At 38.4% G+C, this 17,929-nt stretch overlaps 2 protein-coding genes across 3 annotated transcripts in view; one reads left to right on the top strand and one right to left on the bottom strand.

Annotated features, from left to right (window-relative positions):
* zdhhc5a (zDHHC palmitoyltransferase 5a) overlaps positions 1 to 15,075 on the bottom strand; it is a 31,582-nt gene extending 16,507 nt beyond the window's left edge. Inside the window, exons 1-5 of one of the 2 annotated variants that reach the window (XM_065265541.2) lie at positions 14,704 to 15,075; positions 4,506 to 4,596; positions 3,051 to 4,094; positions 721 to 842; positions 381 to 538 (exon numbers count right to left, since the gene is read on the bottom strand). In XM_065265541.2, coding sequence (XP_065121613.1) covers positions 381 to 538; positions 721 to 842; positions 3,051 to 3,205 — 435 coding nt within the window. In that variant the 5' untranslated portion in view covers positions 3,206 to 4,094; positions 4,506 to 4,596; positions 14,704 to 15,075. Of the gene's footprint in view, positions 1 to 380; positions 539 to 720; positions 843 to 3,050; positions 4,597 to 14,703 lie in introns of both variants that reach the window. The other variant, XR_010531633.2, reaches the window with a different exon arrangement.
* The window catches only part of slc43a1b (solute carrier family 43 member 1b), a 131,512-nt gene that overhangs the window by 40,340 nt on the left and 73,243 nt on the right, over positions 1 to 17,929 (top strand). The gene's annotated exons all lie outside the window — the stretch shown is intronic.

Consider the following 17,929-nt stretch of genomic DNA (forward strand, 5'->3'; position numbering starts at 1 on the left):
AAAGCTTAGAGAAAATGAAAAAAACACAGTGAATTAAAAAACAAAGAAAATGAAACAAGGATGAAACATTTTTTATGGTTCCTTCATCTTCTTACAAATTAATTTACATTTTTAGATGTGAAATTGGACAAGGATTCAAATTTTTTAGAGACTGTATTTACATTGACAATAAACAATTATGATGAAAGCCACAATCTCAACATCACTAAATAGCTTACAACCCCACCCCTTTAATTTTTTCATAACTTTTCCAGGTCTGAAATGTAAAAACCCTATTAATAAAACTGGTATACTTTGTCAACTAACACATACTAACACATGAATTGACCCTGTATTCATGTATCCTGAAGGTCTGGACTAAGATCTGTGCATGTTTGTACCTCCACACAGTTGTCGCACACAGAGCAGTGTGAGCAGCGCGGCGGTCTGTAGAAACGGCAGGTGGAGCACCACTTCATCCGCACCTGAATGCCTCGGATCTCCACCGTCTTATAGAGAGGAGCTCGAAAATCGTCCTCTTTATCTTCATCCTCCTCAGCTTCAAGACAAAGACAGAAGAGGTTAACATACCCGTCACATGAATGGACAACTACTTTCCAAGACATTCTGAACACAACTTGCCTTTCATTGACATGAATTTAATCTTTTCCTATCACACAAAAATCTTCTGTACCAAAGCAAGCCTACAGACAGATTATACCAAGAACTTTGTTTTATTACCTCTAGGGAAAATCCCAGGATCCATAAAGGTAGCCATACAGAAGTTGGCCAACACAAAAAGAAACATAATGCCATTGTATATCGGCACAGCAACGGAAAACTGCTCCGAAAGCCAAGGACACCTGAAAGAAAAACATAAAATATAGCCTTTGTGTATGTGTTTATATGCTGTTTACTTGTGCATTTTAGTTTGTAAGATACTATCATTCACTTAGAAGTATCACAGGAACACAGATCCTACATTTTTGACTGTAGAAATATAGCTGACAGTACAACTGCACAAATTTAGACATAAACAGAAGCAGATAATCAGCCTTTATCTATTAGGAAAAATGAAACAACAGAAACTAAATCTTATTGGCTATTTTAATAGGGGAGGAGCCATTCAATATAAATAAGCATAAGCAGTGGTGGAGGTAAACAGACTTTTGTTGCAACCTTGTTAAATATTGTTGTTAAATTTGTTAAATATACAAGTAAACTCTTTCCCGGCCAATGACGAGTCTTTCTGGCAATCCGTATTTCCGGTATTATCCACCAGGTTGCACTCTTACCCAACTTATAAAACCCGAAGGTATTCCCTTAAACAGTTCAAACTCTGTGTATGTTTTCAGGATCTCGCTGAATCTGATCTGTATTAAAAATTCTTCACAAAAATGAATTTATCTCAGCTTTTTGCTCAAAATTTAGTATTTTGAAGAAACTCATAAAAATGCTGGCGCTGGCTGGCACCTTTTTTTAAAGCAGGCGGGGAAAGGGTTAATATAGCTCCTTAACTTGGTCCATCATTGTTTTTAACATCGCAAGTGGAAATACATGCAAGGAAATGTGAGACAAATCTTTTTGACCTGAGGGAGGGGTTCTAGCAGACCTTGTGGTCCACGTAGCATTGATATGTTGTTACATTTTGGGAGAAGTGTGCGTCAGGCCACGCCGTTGGCTACTGCGTAGGATTCCCGGTTTTTGTGTAAGCTACGCCGTACAATTGACGCAGAAGTATAAAGCCAATTTTAGCTTCCGGTTTCAGTGGAAATAATGGCAACACATCAAACAAAGCTTTGTGTTTCAAGGCACTTCAGTGGGTCTTTAATTTTCAACATAAACACAACTTGTAGTGTAAATATTTAAACATGCTTTGCATCTTGTTTGCACAGCTCACTCTCAATTAAAGTGCGTGCATTGTCCGTTGTCAAAGTAAACATGGTTTAACAAGACAAATTAAATTCACCATAAACGCATTTGTTTTACAGTCAGTATTACATTTTTTAGCACTGTCAAAACTGCTAAATTGAGCTACACAGATGCCAAGTCTATACTATCAGAGTCACCAGAACAGGAGAGATTAGTGTTGGTGGGTGACCTCTCTCAGGCCGTCCCAATGCTGGCACATAAACACATATCCACACAGTTTATTACAACTCATCACAACGTCATATTGCACTATATGTGGATTATTTGCAGGCTGTAGGCAATATTATTTTATTTGCCTTAGTTTTGATTTTTCGTTTTCTACATTATACCAGCAGGGTGTTTACTATTCATAACATTTGTCACCAACACATTACAGCAAAAACAACTTCCAGCTTGCAGTCCATTCACATAATAAACCCATTACCAACAAGGGAATTTGTGCTCAGAGTCAGCACATAATCTACAGGGTCCCACTGATGTTTAAACCCTATTATGTTAAAGGAAAACAACACCATTTTTTAATATTTAATACGTTCTTCTTACCTCAACTTAGATTAATGAATACATAACTATTTAAATTAAGAGGTCAAAGTGCTGCAAACTAAGTGATCTTCCGCCATACAATATAGTTCATTTTTTATCTGCTTAAACAAATTGCCAATTTATTTTGTGCCACCATACTTACTCGTGTAACTACTCATGTAACAGTCTTTAAATAGGGAAAACATGTAAGTGTTTGGTGGCTTCTAAATTCATTCCTGTTTGAATCCTAAGGAATGAATGGGGCTAGGCTAAATGCTAACACATTCACAAAGTGCTGTACAAAGATTAAGTGCACACATTGAAAAAAGATAGGTATGTATTAATTCGTCTAAGTTGAGGTAAGAATATAGTAAAATATAAAAAAAAAAACGGTGGTGTTTTCCTTTAACAGCTATTTTCCATGACAGTATTCATCTCCCCTAATTTGCTCAGCTGCTATATGATCGACTTCAATAACAGACAATAATGCACTGTAAAGAATACCTTGCGGTCAACAGTGAGGGCATGTGAGCTCAAAAAGTGACTCAACACAAAAACATTTCTACAGTAAATGTCGACTTGCCAGGCAAATCTTATACTCAAAGTGTTGTACTCACGTGAAGCAGAAGAAAAGCGTGGTTGCTCCAACCAGGAAAGCCGTCGCTGCAGAGACAGGCACGTAACGGCTCGGCCGGAAAGGTCTAGATGGAACGGTCGGGTGGGGCGAGGACGTGGGTCCAGACACGCCCCCACTCATGCTGCCGCTTGGCATTACTAGGGGGCAGGATGGCAGCACGCCCCAGTAAATTATCCGTTTGTGAGTGTTTGTGTCGAGACAGCACAAACGTATAGGCTAGGAGAGAAGCCGTCGTCCTTTCAACAGTACATAAAAAGTCCACAACATGAGCATTGTTTCAAGAGTTTAAAAAATCCTCCTTAAAAAAAAAAGTTCAGGTAAATTTTCTGCAGATAGAATTTGGGCGTAGACTCTCAAGGCTCAAATTTTACATTTGAATATGGTAAAGCGTCGCACAGCTGTATTGGTCATTAATTTCAAAGCATAAGTCTAAATGCAACTGTTCAGAAAGAAAATTAAAGGAGGAAAATTATGAAAAATGTCCAGCTAGGTTAAATGAGGCAAATAAAACTCAAAAGCTAACTTATCAATAGTGGCGCATTAAAAACATGTTGACCTTCCAAGAAAGATTTGGTGTTACAGTATGAAATAAGAGGTGGAGCAAAGCAATGTTTATATAATGTTTGCTCCTTTTGCAACCACTGACAAACATTTTCGGATAAACATCTCTACTTGGCTATGACTTACTTCAAAAGCACTTCTTATTAACTCAAATTAAACTGAAGTTGGAAACAAACCTTAAAAAAGTGCTTATTTAGTTAAGTTTTAATGGAAGTTGTTGGCAGTCAAAACAGTAAGCAGTTGAAGATCCTTTCCCTTCACCATCCACATGAAAACGTAAAATGTCTCTCCTTCATTTCAACCAGAATGAACTACATCCCACCGTAAGAAACAAAACAGAAGTGTTTTTTTCTTTTTAGTCAAAGCATTGCTGATGCATCGGTGATGGTGAGCTATGCACCACTTCAGGCCGGCACTCGTATTGCTGATAAGATCAAATCCACGTTCTTACCAACAAAAAGACCTGAAATGAGAGGAATGCTTTAAAACTCGAGCTTTAACTTGGAAAAAAATGATAAAGCCAGCGCTTAGCTCCTACACTCCCCAACGCTCCTACAAATTGATTCAGGTCAGTGGAGTGATTCTGAAAAAAACGGAGCTGTGGAAAAAAATCCCAGGATGCTCAGGCGGTTAAGTGGAGCTCGGGGGAGGCAAAAAGAAACAATGAAAAATCAAAAGGTCTCCTTCGGGACACTTTAGGTTTCTGTGTATGCGTGTGTGATTGAACACATCAGGCCTAGCTGACGTCTATAAACAGATGAAGCGGCATTACATAAGGATCTCAGGGGGACGCGGTCTCATGGGAGTGTCATGGGCCATGCCTACACTGACTGTGTGGCGTTATCTCTTCTTTCAGTGGATCAAATGCACTCACTGTTTGCCAGCACTGTTCCTCTCTGATCAGCTGATGGGCATTTGTAGTGGGTGTGCTGAAGAGAGCACTTGTGAATGGAAATAGACTCCACCTAAAAAACACAAAGGAAAGAAAATTAGGTGTGTATACCAAAGAAGTCGGGTATAATAAAAAGGCATGAATTATTAAAGCAGGAAATATTCTGACAGACTCATACATAAACTACCTACAGAAGCACCACTGATTTCCATAGTAAGAAAAAAATACCACTATGGAAGTCCCAAAATGGTTTGGTTACAACCATTGCTCAAAAAAATCCAACAAAGAAATGAAAACAGGTAACAAGCAAATTATTTATGGGTGAACAATCCCTTTAAATTCCTCATCAAGCCAATTTCCAAACATTAAAGTAATACCGTACCAAATGTGAATACAGGCACGTTAACGTATATTTTTTAAATACACAAAACAGCCATGTACTTTCCTTGACCAGACTCACACCCTCTGTGCAACACAATACAGAACAAATAAACTGCCCTTTATTTCAAAGTAATCTGTAGGCCAATGTCCAACCAGTTTTTGGAAAGATGACATCACATAAGCTTTCACTACCAAATGTATGCAAACAAACGTAATGTCTGAATGTTTGCAAAGCCTCAAGGTTGTGTCTGGCTTTGTGTGTGTGCTTACAAAGTATGTGTGCAGTTCACCAATTTAGCAGCAGAGGCTTTGGACGTTTTATTGGTTGACCAAAGAGAAAAACAATAAATGATCAAACGGTGAATAAATTATTGATATAGCCAAATATAGCTTTCATTTTGTTTGCAGGAGGAGGGCACTTTTTATAGTCGACTGTCCAGGAACAAAAAGACTGTGTTTCTGCTAAAAGCTCATTTCTAGGAACACACATGCCTTAAATTAAAAACACATGGACTACAAGGCACATGGGATCCTTATGGACTGCGAGACCTAAATCAGTCAGACCGGTTATTCATTTACTGTGTGATTAAAGATACACAATCGCAACAGAGAGGGGATACAGCAAACAGAGATGGTTGAAAATAAAGGAGGATGTTAAAGTTACAGCAGTTAGGTGGTGGTTGACAGCTGTTCTCATCAATTAGTAAAGAAAGGAGTGAAGGTGCAATCCAATACAGTAACTAACTCCTCAAAACAAAGACGGCTACAGATAATAAAATCTACATCACAAGATTGCCTTTTAATTTTACAAGAATGATTTAACAAAAGTGACCTGCGTGTTATTTTTTTTACCCATATGACAGACTTTCTTCCAAGATTCTGGCTCTTTTATAAAATCACTTATATAACAAAAGTGAAATGGGGAAACGGTTTTCCAGTATTAAAATAACGGAAAACGAACAGAAAAGGCACAACAAAAATAGCACATATGACTACTTTATTCCTACTTTCATACTTTATTCCAAGTATTCTGAAGGCACATGGTCGCTCTGTGAGAGGAACAAATCTTTGTGTGAAATTTAAGTTGCAGCTCACACATTAGTTAATAATGATTATTTTTTTTCTACAGCCCCTTACATAGCTATAGTTAGTAAGATAGCAAGTAGTTTTTTTTTTTAGAGTACTCCAAATTTTGTTAAAAAATTAGCTGGACTAGCAGGAGGCGGTAACTCCTAGACAAAAAAAAAGAAAGTTCTGCGCATGAATATTAATCACAAAACACAGATAAGGATTAGACCTTCAAAAGCAGAAATATATACATTTCACAAGGAATGCCAAAAAAAGCGTAAACATTCATCTATGTAGCTGTGTCCCAATTCGAAGGCTGCGACCTTCTAAGGGCATATTCTAAGACTGATTGCTTCATAGCAGTGTGACTTAAAGTTAGTAAGTCCGTCCTATTTCGAAGGATGCTTAAAACGAATTAGGGATGCACCGATACAGATACTGGTATCGGCCTCGATACCACATTTTCTAAAGTACTTGTACTCGTTAAAAGTCCCCCGATACCTGGAATCGATACCACGGTCTGAGAAATGTTTATGTTTGAGCGGCGTGTAAGAGGTTAATGCCTCATGTTGTCCAAAGAGGCAGAGTTTACAACAAACTGGAAGACTAGTCCTTTATTTTTTTGATAAATTATATGACTAAAGCTGTTACCTGTAAATTTAAATCATGTTTTTTTATTAAGTACTCGGTATTGGCAAGTACTGAAATGCAAGTACTCGTATTCCAAAAAAGTGATATCGGTGCATCCCTAAAACGATTCCTCAAAATGCACGGACCACGTCTTTCTCTCATTTCGGCTGTGTGGTGCGTGTGCCCACTCGCGGTGTGAAGCGCGTCCGTGCTATTCTCCGAGATGCACTTGATGGCCTTTTGTGCAGTGAATTGTTTTTTTTTTTGATGACCTAGTTAAAGCAACACCAAAGAGTTTTTTTTTACCTTAAAATGACGTTTCCAAAAAAGTTTCAGTGGTTCATCCACTCAAAACAGGGTGAATGGAACTTTCACATTCGCTTTGCAGCCCTCTATCGGCCAAAACCGCACTAAAGAAGTTTCCAACCGTCGGGTAGTGGTCCTGTAGTTCGAGTGAAAACTACAAAAACTTGCTTTACGGCAGACCTACAATCTAATCAGAGCCAGCTATGCTGCAGTATTTACGACAGTGCTAATGAACAATTACGCGTCTAACCTGTAGGGGGAGCAAAGAGCAATAACTCTTTAGTGTTGCTTTAAGGCGGTAGGGTTTCCCAGCTTAGGCGGGCTGCTCAAACTGCAAAGTGCTGTGGAAAACCCTGTTTATATTTTTCTGGTTCCTTGTTTATTTTAATAAGTAAGAAACGTCTCTGCTGTGTCCTGCTGAAAGGTGCGGTGGGAGTGTACAGCAGGTGTTGCAAAAAAAGGGTCCTCCGAATGCTAGACCGTCTCAATTTAGTTCTCTTCGTGGACTTTGGAGGCTGCCACCTTCAAAGACCAAGTGCTCGCCTTTTGAGGTTGCATCCTTAGAAGGTCATGTGTGCGTTTTTCAGCTGGAGTTCGAGCAGGTACACAAACAGAGAAAAACTGTTCTGATTGGCACTTTTTGCATTCAGTGTGGACAGACAAATGCCTATCGCTGGAATAAAATTGTGTCACTTTTAGTAAGGACAGCAAACATTGAAACACTGGCAACTAATGCACAGATGACTTGACAACATTAATAAGTAGCAAATCTTATAGTTTCAGAAATTAGCCTAGCTTGCACTGTCTTGAGCAAACATGTTGTCATCTGTGCTCTGCTATAAGTTCCCAAACTCCCTTTTAGCGATGAAAAACATCCACAGGTTGAGAATCAGGGACACCATAACAGTTTTTTCCGGAATTGCAGTTTGTGACAGAACATTCGCGATGAGCATGTCAGCATTATATTATATAATATATACATAAGAGTTAAAGATGTAATGCTTTTCTGGCTTGCCTCTCTTGTTTTGCTTGACATTTTCTTTTTTAAATCTAACATTATCTTCATATATCCAAATGCAAGATTTTTGTGTCTTACTCTTACAACTGTACACTGAAAACAGATATAGTGATACAGAGTTGGTTTTTTTTACTAATATTTGAGACACAAGACTTATAGTAAACCTGTTCGACCATAACAGTTTCAACAAATTTCAGAGCGTCATGTTATCAGTTTAGGCATGTTCGACATCTAGAAATTTGACCTGTGGTCCAGTCTAAAATTGCCACTGCTGAGCAACTCTGCATAATGTCCGAGGGACAGCACTCCAAAACATTTCAGGGTGGAGTTGCATATCTAAAGAGTTTTGGTTTGGTGGTTGTAGACACTACTTATGATGGTAGACTGGGAATAGTCTGATCATGGAAAAGCCTCCAACACTACAAATGCTTGCGTTCGTTGCAGCAGCCTTTATCTACCACTGGATTTAGATGTGGTTGAGTCAGCAAGCATTGCAGAAAAGCCAGTTTGGATTGTATATTTTGCCCAGTATTCAAGAAAGATTTATGGTATACATGTCTTTAAAAAAGAAAATGATAGAAATCAGACGAGTCCACAATATCAGAAAGCTTGGACTAGAGCTTAAACATTAACACTGTTAAGGTCTGTCCTTCTGCAATTTTATTTACGCTATTTTATTTATGGTCACCGTGTCACCCAAGTAAGCCTAAGTTATAAATTGTTGTTACACCAATAATTTCTGAATTGCAAAGGAAGACTACATGTAAATGTGTGTTTTTACACAGTTATCACTGCATGGCTACAGCTTTTCTTATGTAATGGAAACATTTTGCGGAGCATTTAGTGCAAATATTTAGTGCTCACAGCTCTTAATACAACTCATTAAATAAGCAAATCTGAAGTTTCACCATGTTGATTATCAGAATATTAAACAAAAGTTTGACAGCAGAAATGACAGTATTAATTTTCACAAGCTACATATACCAGTGATGGGTGATTTGCCCCATTTTGAGATTGTCTTATCGTCAACATGTGAGGTCGCCGATACACGATAGTATCGGGGGGCTGACCAATAGTTTATTCATTTATTTGTTCATTTTTTACTCATTTTTACTCATTTTAGTCAAGTCACTTGATTGATGGACAAAAAGGAAGCTGATTTACTCTAAGGGCAACACTGTCATGACCGCAACCTTCTTAAAGCTGATGCTATTAATCCGAGCGTGTCATTAAAGGATAGACGCTCTGAAATTTCCTGGGTGCCAGGGAGCGGGAACAACAACTCGCTGGTTCTAAACCTCTGCACACCTAACAGTAACAACCACTCTAATGAAAGGAAAAATCAGAGCCGCGCATAAAACAAGCTCCTGTGCGAACAGAGGACGAGTCCGAGTCATGCCATTACAAGTTCAGCTGCTAGAAGGAGTCCATGTACGCGTAAATAGCTTGTTACAAACACACGTGCAGACCTCTGGTAGGCAGTATCCATGCGTGTAACCACAGTAGCAGCGCGACCGTCAAAGAAGCAGCTGCTTGGCAAGTTAACCCACAAACGAAGAAGTCTCATCTTTGTTTTCACTGTCGCAAACTGAAATACCTTTGACGCAGTGTTTTTACCTGACGGGAGGGGTTCTGGTGGACCAATCACAGTGCTTTGCGGTCCGCATAAAATTGACGTGCTGTTAAAAATTTTGCGAGGTGCACATCAGGCTACGCACAGGCTACGGATAACCGACTATAAATCGGGCTTAAGACTCAAAGACGCGCACATTTTTTTCAGGTGTGTGCGCGAAGGAATCCGCGCATGTTACAAGCTTTCTCGCATAAAGTGAAGCCCACAAACTATAATGATAATAATAATAATAACAATAATGATCACCATGAATGCCTGCTAACGGCCCCATATGTCTGACGATCTTCGATAGACGATACCATTGTGTATCGGCACAATAGTATTTATAAGCAGCGATTCACAACCGCACACACACCTTTACCATTTATACTGTTGGATGGAAAACATTTGTTATATATATATTTTGTAAATAACGGATTAATTTTAGTTTATTAATGTTTTATGTGCTCTGTTTTATAGCAATTAATCAGTAAAAGGCATTTTACAAACTTTAGCTACTTTTAAATTTGAACAGAATGTTATGTATTTGAACAGAGACATACAGGGAGCTACACTGCGACCAAAATGGTCGCATATGCGACCTTTTGAACTGCCGTTGCGACCCTAATTTTTAATGGGTCGCAAATGTGCTACCTAATGTTTTAGACAATATGCTATGATTTACTATGAGCATTTATTAAAACAGAAATGTGGATTTTAAGAATACGTTTTATAACATGCTCTGAGCCATCAACACGTTGGCTTCATTTTGCGTGAAAGCACGTCGTGTCTCTCCCTATCAGTGTGCGTTTGCGTGCTCCGCTGTTTCTCAATGAATTAGGTGCGACGCAAGCGCAGTGTCTTCCATGTTTCTGAACTTGAGCAGAGGTCTTTCTTCACTGAGGACGCGGGACCCGTATGGTTCCGGGTTTATATTTTAAATGGTCTGTCGGGTGCGGTTAGGTCCTAGTTTAATTACTTTGGGTCCCAAGTCTGATTAATGTTGTGTTTATAACCCGAGTCGATCGGAAAACGGCCATGAGCGCTACCGCGCTAAAGCTCAAGTGCAGATTCAGCGTGCCTTCGGTTTCTATGGCGATGGTTCTTGTTACGACCACGCGCTGCATTTGCTTTCTCACATTTTTTTAATGATCTTATTGTTAATAAACCACATCTTTTCTAAAACCATATCCATATTAAGTTTGGACAGAGATTGTAGCAAAAAGCAATGCTAATGTCAAGCCAATTGCACTGAACGAGCAAAGCAATGTAAAGTTTGTCACCGGGACAGCAAGTAGACTTTTAAATCTGAAATAATGAGTGGATTAAGCTTTTTAAATCGGCAAGAGAGAAATAGAAAGATAGAGCAAAAGCAGTAAATCTAATAGAAATTATTACCATTATAACATCAGTCATAACATCAGTCACATTTATAATCTATAGACCTGCACTGTCTATTAATATACTATAGGGCTGTCAAAATGGCTGAACAAGTACATTCGAAATTCGTCCTTGAAAAATAATAAAATTCGAATTATATTCGAATTATAAAGACCTACTTTATCTTGGAGAAAATACTCCTAAAAGCCCACAAGAGGGCGCAGCACAAAGCCCCAATAATATAATCATGCACAGCTTATTTTTTGTTAAAACGAATGTTATAAACACTACTAATGAAATCAAAATTAACCAGTATATTTGTGCACCTGTAAATGTACAAAACGAATGCCATACATAGACAATGCATATTAATATAGGGCATTTTATATAAGTAGATAAATTAACGTGTTTCTAATAAAGTATGAAAACGAATTAATCTTTATTTAAGCCAAAATAAGTGGAAAAGATCATTAGTCAATTAAATTTGGTCGAGCTTAAACGCTTTTCACATCAACTTGTATAATATTTTGTGTGTTCCTTGGTTGAAAATATGTAGAAATATATGCGAGTAATAAAGTACAGAACAGAAATGTTTAACTTACGCGCAGAGTGAAGCCGTTAATAAAGCGTAAAACTCTCCGTAATTAATAGAGGACGTGCTGAAACAGTCGAGTTGGCAGATGATCATCATGTTTATATTTCACGCAGATAATGTTGATGAAAAACTTGCATATCAAATGTCCACGTGAAAGTCAAGTTTCCAGTCAGTTAAAATAAAGCCACCGCGGCGTTACATTGCAACTCTCTCATATGCGGTGTGGACTCTGTAGATGCACATATGGTTTTAATGTTGCTAAACAAGCAGCTGTATTATGGCACTTTCGTGTTGATCAGTTATTTTAAACTTTAAAACTGCATTTAGAAGCAGACGACAATAATTCATCTCAGTTAGTTTCACTTTGCGGTTGAAATCCAGTTGATGCTCCAAACACCAAAGCAGCATCACACAGCCCTTTTAATATGTATTCTGTCCGACTCCCCACTGTCTTTTCTTGCTATTTTTCAAATGAATAATGCTGGCTTGCTCCGCATAGTTGGCTGAGCCGCTAACGCTCTGTATAACAATCCGCGTCAGTTATGCATTATATCACGTTGCGTGAGCTTCCTGACACAGGTAAAATTCGAATGCAAAGTTTTACGTTCGAATATGCATATTTTTTTTACATTCGACGAATATTCGAAATTCGAATTAAAATTTGACAGCCCTAATATACTATACATAGTATTGTATTATATTGAGTTTGATAAAAGGGGTCTAATATATCAGTGCAAAAACAGTAAGTGTTTTCGTGGTGCTTTGACAAACAGTGTCAGCTTTGTTAATGGCAAAGAAAGTTTGGGGTGGTTAGATTGATGAAATATAATGTGAAATTAATATTAATTTTCAATGAATCAAAGTATTGTGTTGTGTCACACATTATTAGTTCTACGTCACATGTATGGTAGACCATTATTTGTCAGGGGGTAATAATTGCCCTTTTCACCGGCTACCACCACCAAGTACATTTCAGATCTGTGGGAAACACGGCAACGTTTAATAAAACAAGGCGGCATGTGGTTTAAAAGATGGCAAGTAAAATAAAAAGCATATCTGTATGCAATACAGTTTCATTATTGTTCATTATTATCCAGAGCGCCTTAATATAACTTGAAAAAAATATGTGCGACCAAATCATATTTTGCGCCAGTAACTGAAAAAGTTGGTAGCGCAAGTGCCACCAGTGGAAAAGGTTAGTGTAGTTCCCTGACATAGTTCCCTGACAAGATGGGCCATATTGCATACCTATCGCAGGTGATACTTCTGCAATAATGTGAAATTGTCCGATTGTCAGTGATCTACGGTTTGTGTAGTAAAAGCTGCTACATCTGAAAGCAGGTGATGGCGATTTAATACTAATCAAGGAACCGGCTTTACTGAGGAGATGCGCATGACAATCACGTGTGATTTATCGCGCACCCCATTCGCGTAAATACCTTTTGCGTATCGTTAACGTACTAATACACACACCCCAAAGGAAATGTAAAATCGTGAATCGGACAATAGGTGCTCTTTAAAGTGAAAAATCTTTAACTGCTTAAAAGTTGGCAACATTTGGTACGTGATTTTGGGAAAAGATCTACATGCTTCTTTGTTTTCTGCACTCAATGTAGATAAAAAAAACAGTTGAGCACTTTATTAGTTTGCTTTTGTTTCATGCTGAAAAATCTTATCAATATTTAGATTCACCAGTTAATGTCAGATATCTGTCAAATGTATCTGTCAAAAATCAGTGCATCTTAAACTACAAACTCACAATGTGATCCTGTCTGTGAAATCCAAGCTAATATAAAGTCTCATAATCTAATGAGGAGTTCAAAGTTTGATTATGTTCATTGATTTCACATCGAATTCAATCTTTGACATGACCTTACTCAGTCAATATTATTAAGATATCAAGGTTATATCTACACAGAACGTTCCTTTTTTATTATGTTTTATGTACAAAACATTAAGTCACAAAAAATTACTTTAGCTGGGTTTTCACAGACTGTCTCACATATTGCACTTCACTAAACCCTCATCATGTACATTCACTCTCTCTACAGCTCACTGATCCATAACACAACATAATGACTGAAATCTAAGGCCATGTGGCAATACGCCCCCTGCCAATGAAGTCAACCTGTATATTGCACGATTCTCTAAATGCCTGCCAAACTCATAAGGTGACAGTAAAGCAAAGCATCTCTTCAAAAGGAAACGCTCTTAAAACTAGAGAGAGAGAAAGAGAAAGTGAGAGAGTTCAAATAGCCTTTTGAACTTTTCCCTTTTTCCAGTTTTCCCTGACACGCCCATCTGCTCTCTATGGTGTTATTATAAAACAGACACCGACAAACACACGATCCGAAGCTGGTATAGCTAGTTATGCGACCTGATGCAATGACCCACAGCCAGTAATCGTTTGATTTCAAGTAACATGCTAACGTTATATTATTAAGTTCATTATATTTTTAGTCATACGTGACTCATACGGTTACCTAGTTAGTGTTTTGTTATGATTCCACTGTAAAACAATGGTTGCAATTTTTTACTCGTTTAATGCAATCTTAACATGAACAGGTGACCTGATGGCAATAAATTACACATGACTAAAACATAAAACGTTGCAGAACTGATGAACGTGAGCTCGTTATAAATAGGTGAGAAGATTAAAGAGTCAGATGAAATCCTACCATCGTAATTTGGTGTACGGGTCTTATTTTCAGGCGGTGTGTATCTTTTGGGTGTGTTTCGCTGCAGCTGCACTGTTGTCATCGGTTTTAGGCCGCGACATGAATCCGAGCGACGCCGATTCACGGCTCGCGCTTGAAGCGGTAGCATCGCGCGGATTCATTGCGTGACCCTAAACGATCACATCAGCGTAGTTGCAGTAAAACGTTTATTACTCGCCATATTTAACGTTATCACCCCGATAACTTAAAAGACTACGTGTTAACGTAAAGAGTATCTGTGATCACCACCTTGATTAAACGGCTTAAAAGGAATGACAACGAAGAGAAATGGCGAAAATCGAGACACAAGCTACAACAAAATCGATTTATTGTTCGACATTAAAGCGTTAAAAGAATATATAAACATAAGTTATAGCACAGCTGGGCAGGACGATTAGCATGACAGCTAGCATTATATCTGCCCGTTTAAAAAGTGCTCACAATGAAATAAAATAACACCATTGGTAACCTACCTGTCAGTTCATTGGCGTCGCTGGTTTAGAGGATTTGTGTGTGTGGCACTGGTTATCCTCTTGAATAGATTAAATGATGGCTTTAATCTCCGTTTCAGTCTTTGGGTGGTGGGGTCTTCCCGACGGTTCACTTAGCCAGTTAACGTTAGCCTGTGTTCAAACTGTGAAGCTTTAGCCTTATTTATGTACGCACCCGGCTTCAAAAATGCTCTTTGGCGTTTTGGCTTCACTCGACAATCGCTACCTATTTCAGTAAAGACTATGTACAACTTAATACAGGGTGTAGCTTAAAGCTAACGGCAGGTTTAATGTATTTCAACCAGCTCAGCGCAGCCAGCGGCACGAGCTCACGAGCCTGCTAGAAGCCTGACGTCTCCGCCCTCACATGAGATCATTCGCTAGCGTTGTCCGTCAATCAAACAGAAATGACCAATTACAAGTCGCAAGCGAGTATTTGACGGGATTTGTCAAATTCATCTGAATCTCAGGTGTTGAAGGAAAAGTGTAACGGACCCGGTAACGGACACTACATCTTTAACGCACTGAATATCTGTTAGGACTCTGGAAATGATCAAATGGTAGGCTTTCTAACTGTTTTTTTTACCCACAAAATGAGTATTTAACAGCAAACGAGTGTTTATATTTTATAGCCTGTAATAAAATGACAGACAGCCTAATGAAGGATAAAAATTGACACAGTGACATATAAAATGCGTGTGTTTATGAGGGAGACAGGATAAATGCCTGAGGATTAACGAGACAGACGGAGTTTTACAGATAAGCCCCCCCTCCACCACCCTACAAACACCAATATCCCCACAAATCTGACCAACATCTGTCACACCGCCTCTTAGACCAAATAACACAAATCTACTGATGTAGGCTACTAACACACACAATAACACAAGCACCCTGTCAGGCCTGTCTTGTAGGCTACTAGACTCTAGTTTCCTGTAAAAATGCTCAAGGCTTAAACCCTCTGAAATGCCAAATGATAACAGTGAATCAACATGTAGATAACGGTGTAAAAAAATTCTGATTCCATTATTCGTTTGTCTGTGGGATATTGATCCCTGTGTTCCCTTAAAGAGGACATATCATGAAAATCTGACTTTTTACATGTTTAAGTGCTATAATTGGGTCCCCAATGCTTGAATCATCCTAAAAAATGTGAAAAAGAACAACCCAGTAAATTTGATTTGGTAAACCATTCTCTGCAAGCATGTGAAAAAATAGGTAATTTAAATTTGGCTCCCCTTGTGATGTCAGAAGGGGATAATGGCGCCCCTTAAGGGCTCATTATAGTTGTGTGGTCCTACGGCGTAGCCACGGCGGCGTAGGTTCCGCGTCGGTTTTCATTTATACTTTTGCATCGTCGTCTGCGTCAACATGCAAACCCACGCACAGACCGCTGGTAGGCAGTATCCGCACGTTAAACCACAGGAGCAGCGCAACCATCAAAGAAGCAGCAACTTGGCAAGTTAACCCACAAACAAAGAAGAATTGCACAACAATTTGCTCTGATTTGAGAAGACCAGCAATGATGGAAGTAAGGGGGCATCCACACCAAAGCTTTTACGCCCGCGGCCGGCGCATGTTTTCAATTGTTTCCAATGGAAGCTCAGCGTTTTTCAAATAAGCCAGCAGCTAGCGGTTTTCTTCCACGGTCGACTATAAATTGAGCTTTAATCTGCCCTATCCAACGACTGCACTGCCATTTATGTACATGTGCTCTGGGGACACCAAATATTTTTTTTACATCTAAAAAAAGTCTTGTGAAATGTCCCCTTTAAATTAGATAAGCTTAAAAGCTTATTAGCCATGGCTGTATAAATTTAAACAAAAGCTGTATTCCATGTGTGTGACCTTATTTCTAACAACTGAATCATGTTGGGTTGGGAATCATAACAAATGGCTAATCCGAAAGCAATGTAAGCACCCATTCCAAATACTTACATTCTTTCAAGCTTGAAATGTAAAACTGTCCCAGAATCAAATTTTAAACACAAATCGAACTTTCAGCCAAACATTTTATTAATCTCTGTGTTAAACTAATTGGAGACACATTTATAGCTACTAATATATAGTCTAGCAATTATTTTCAAAACACTATTCTGGCCAGGCTTTAGAGTGAACACATTACCAAAGTAAGGCATTGTACAATATAAATATGACATTTAGTTATAGATTTTAATTTTTTCAGTTTAAGGAATTATTCAGCTATAAATAAAGTAATTTCATCAGATTTTATATTAATTTTATATTAAATTAATTCTCTATTAAATTAAAACAATAAAAGCCATTTTGGAGCTCTTAAAATGTTGCTGCTGTATTGAAGTAATACAAATGGTCAGGCGAAAACTACACCACACAATTTTTTTTTTTTTAAATATGTACCCCAGCTGTCAATGGTACAGTACCCTTAATATATGAACCCGTTAAGTAGTAAATCGCCATCACCTGCTTTCGGATAGAGCGGCATTTACTACACAGACCCGTATTTCACCGATAAGCTAGGCAAAATTGCGTTCATAATCGAGGAAAATCGACTCCGATAATCTATGCGATTTTGCCTAGCTTCTCGGTGAACTACGGCTCTGTGTAGTAAATGCCGCTCCATCTGAAAGCAGGTGAGGGAGATTAACTACTAATCACTGAACCGCCTGTACTGATGAAACTCGAAAACCGCAGGCAAATGTTTTTTTTTTTGCACAGCACTACCGTTAAAGGAGCATTTCACCCATAGAAACATTAATCTTTATTGAAAGTGCGTCATATTTGTAGTCGAAATGTAACATACATTTAGAATTTGGTGCCTATTTGACCGAGAAAATGGGTGTTTGTAGTCTCACCCATAGATATGTATATAAAGGCTAGATGGCTCAAGGCGGAGTCAGCTGTGTCGTCACTTGGCGGCCATCTTAGGTCAGTGCTGCCATAGTGCTGCTCCCTGCTGCTGTGGACGGAAGGTGAGTGACATACGCCAACTAAAATGCTCGTAACTTGCTGAATTCTTGACGGATTTACAAACGGTTTGGTTTTTTACAAACGTTATTAACGTGGCTATAATTCTGGATGCTTTAACATGTTTCATGATTTTTTTATTTATTTTTAGTATACGTATTCAGTGTCATAGGTACATCTTTGACGTTTATAACAAACCAATCCGTTTGAAAATCGGTAAAAAATTAAGCAAGTTATGGTCATTTAAAAGTACCTGCATCAT

Source organism: Paramisgurnus dabryanus, chromosome 4 (genome assembly GCF_030506205.2).
Source record: "Paramisgurnus dabryanus chromosome 4, PD_genome_1.1, whole genome shotgun sequence".
Taxonomy (NCBI): domain Eukaryota; kingdom Metazoa; phylum Chordata; class Actinopteri; order Cypriniformes; family Cobitidae; genus Paramisgurnus; species Paramisgurnus dabryanus.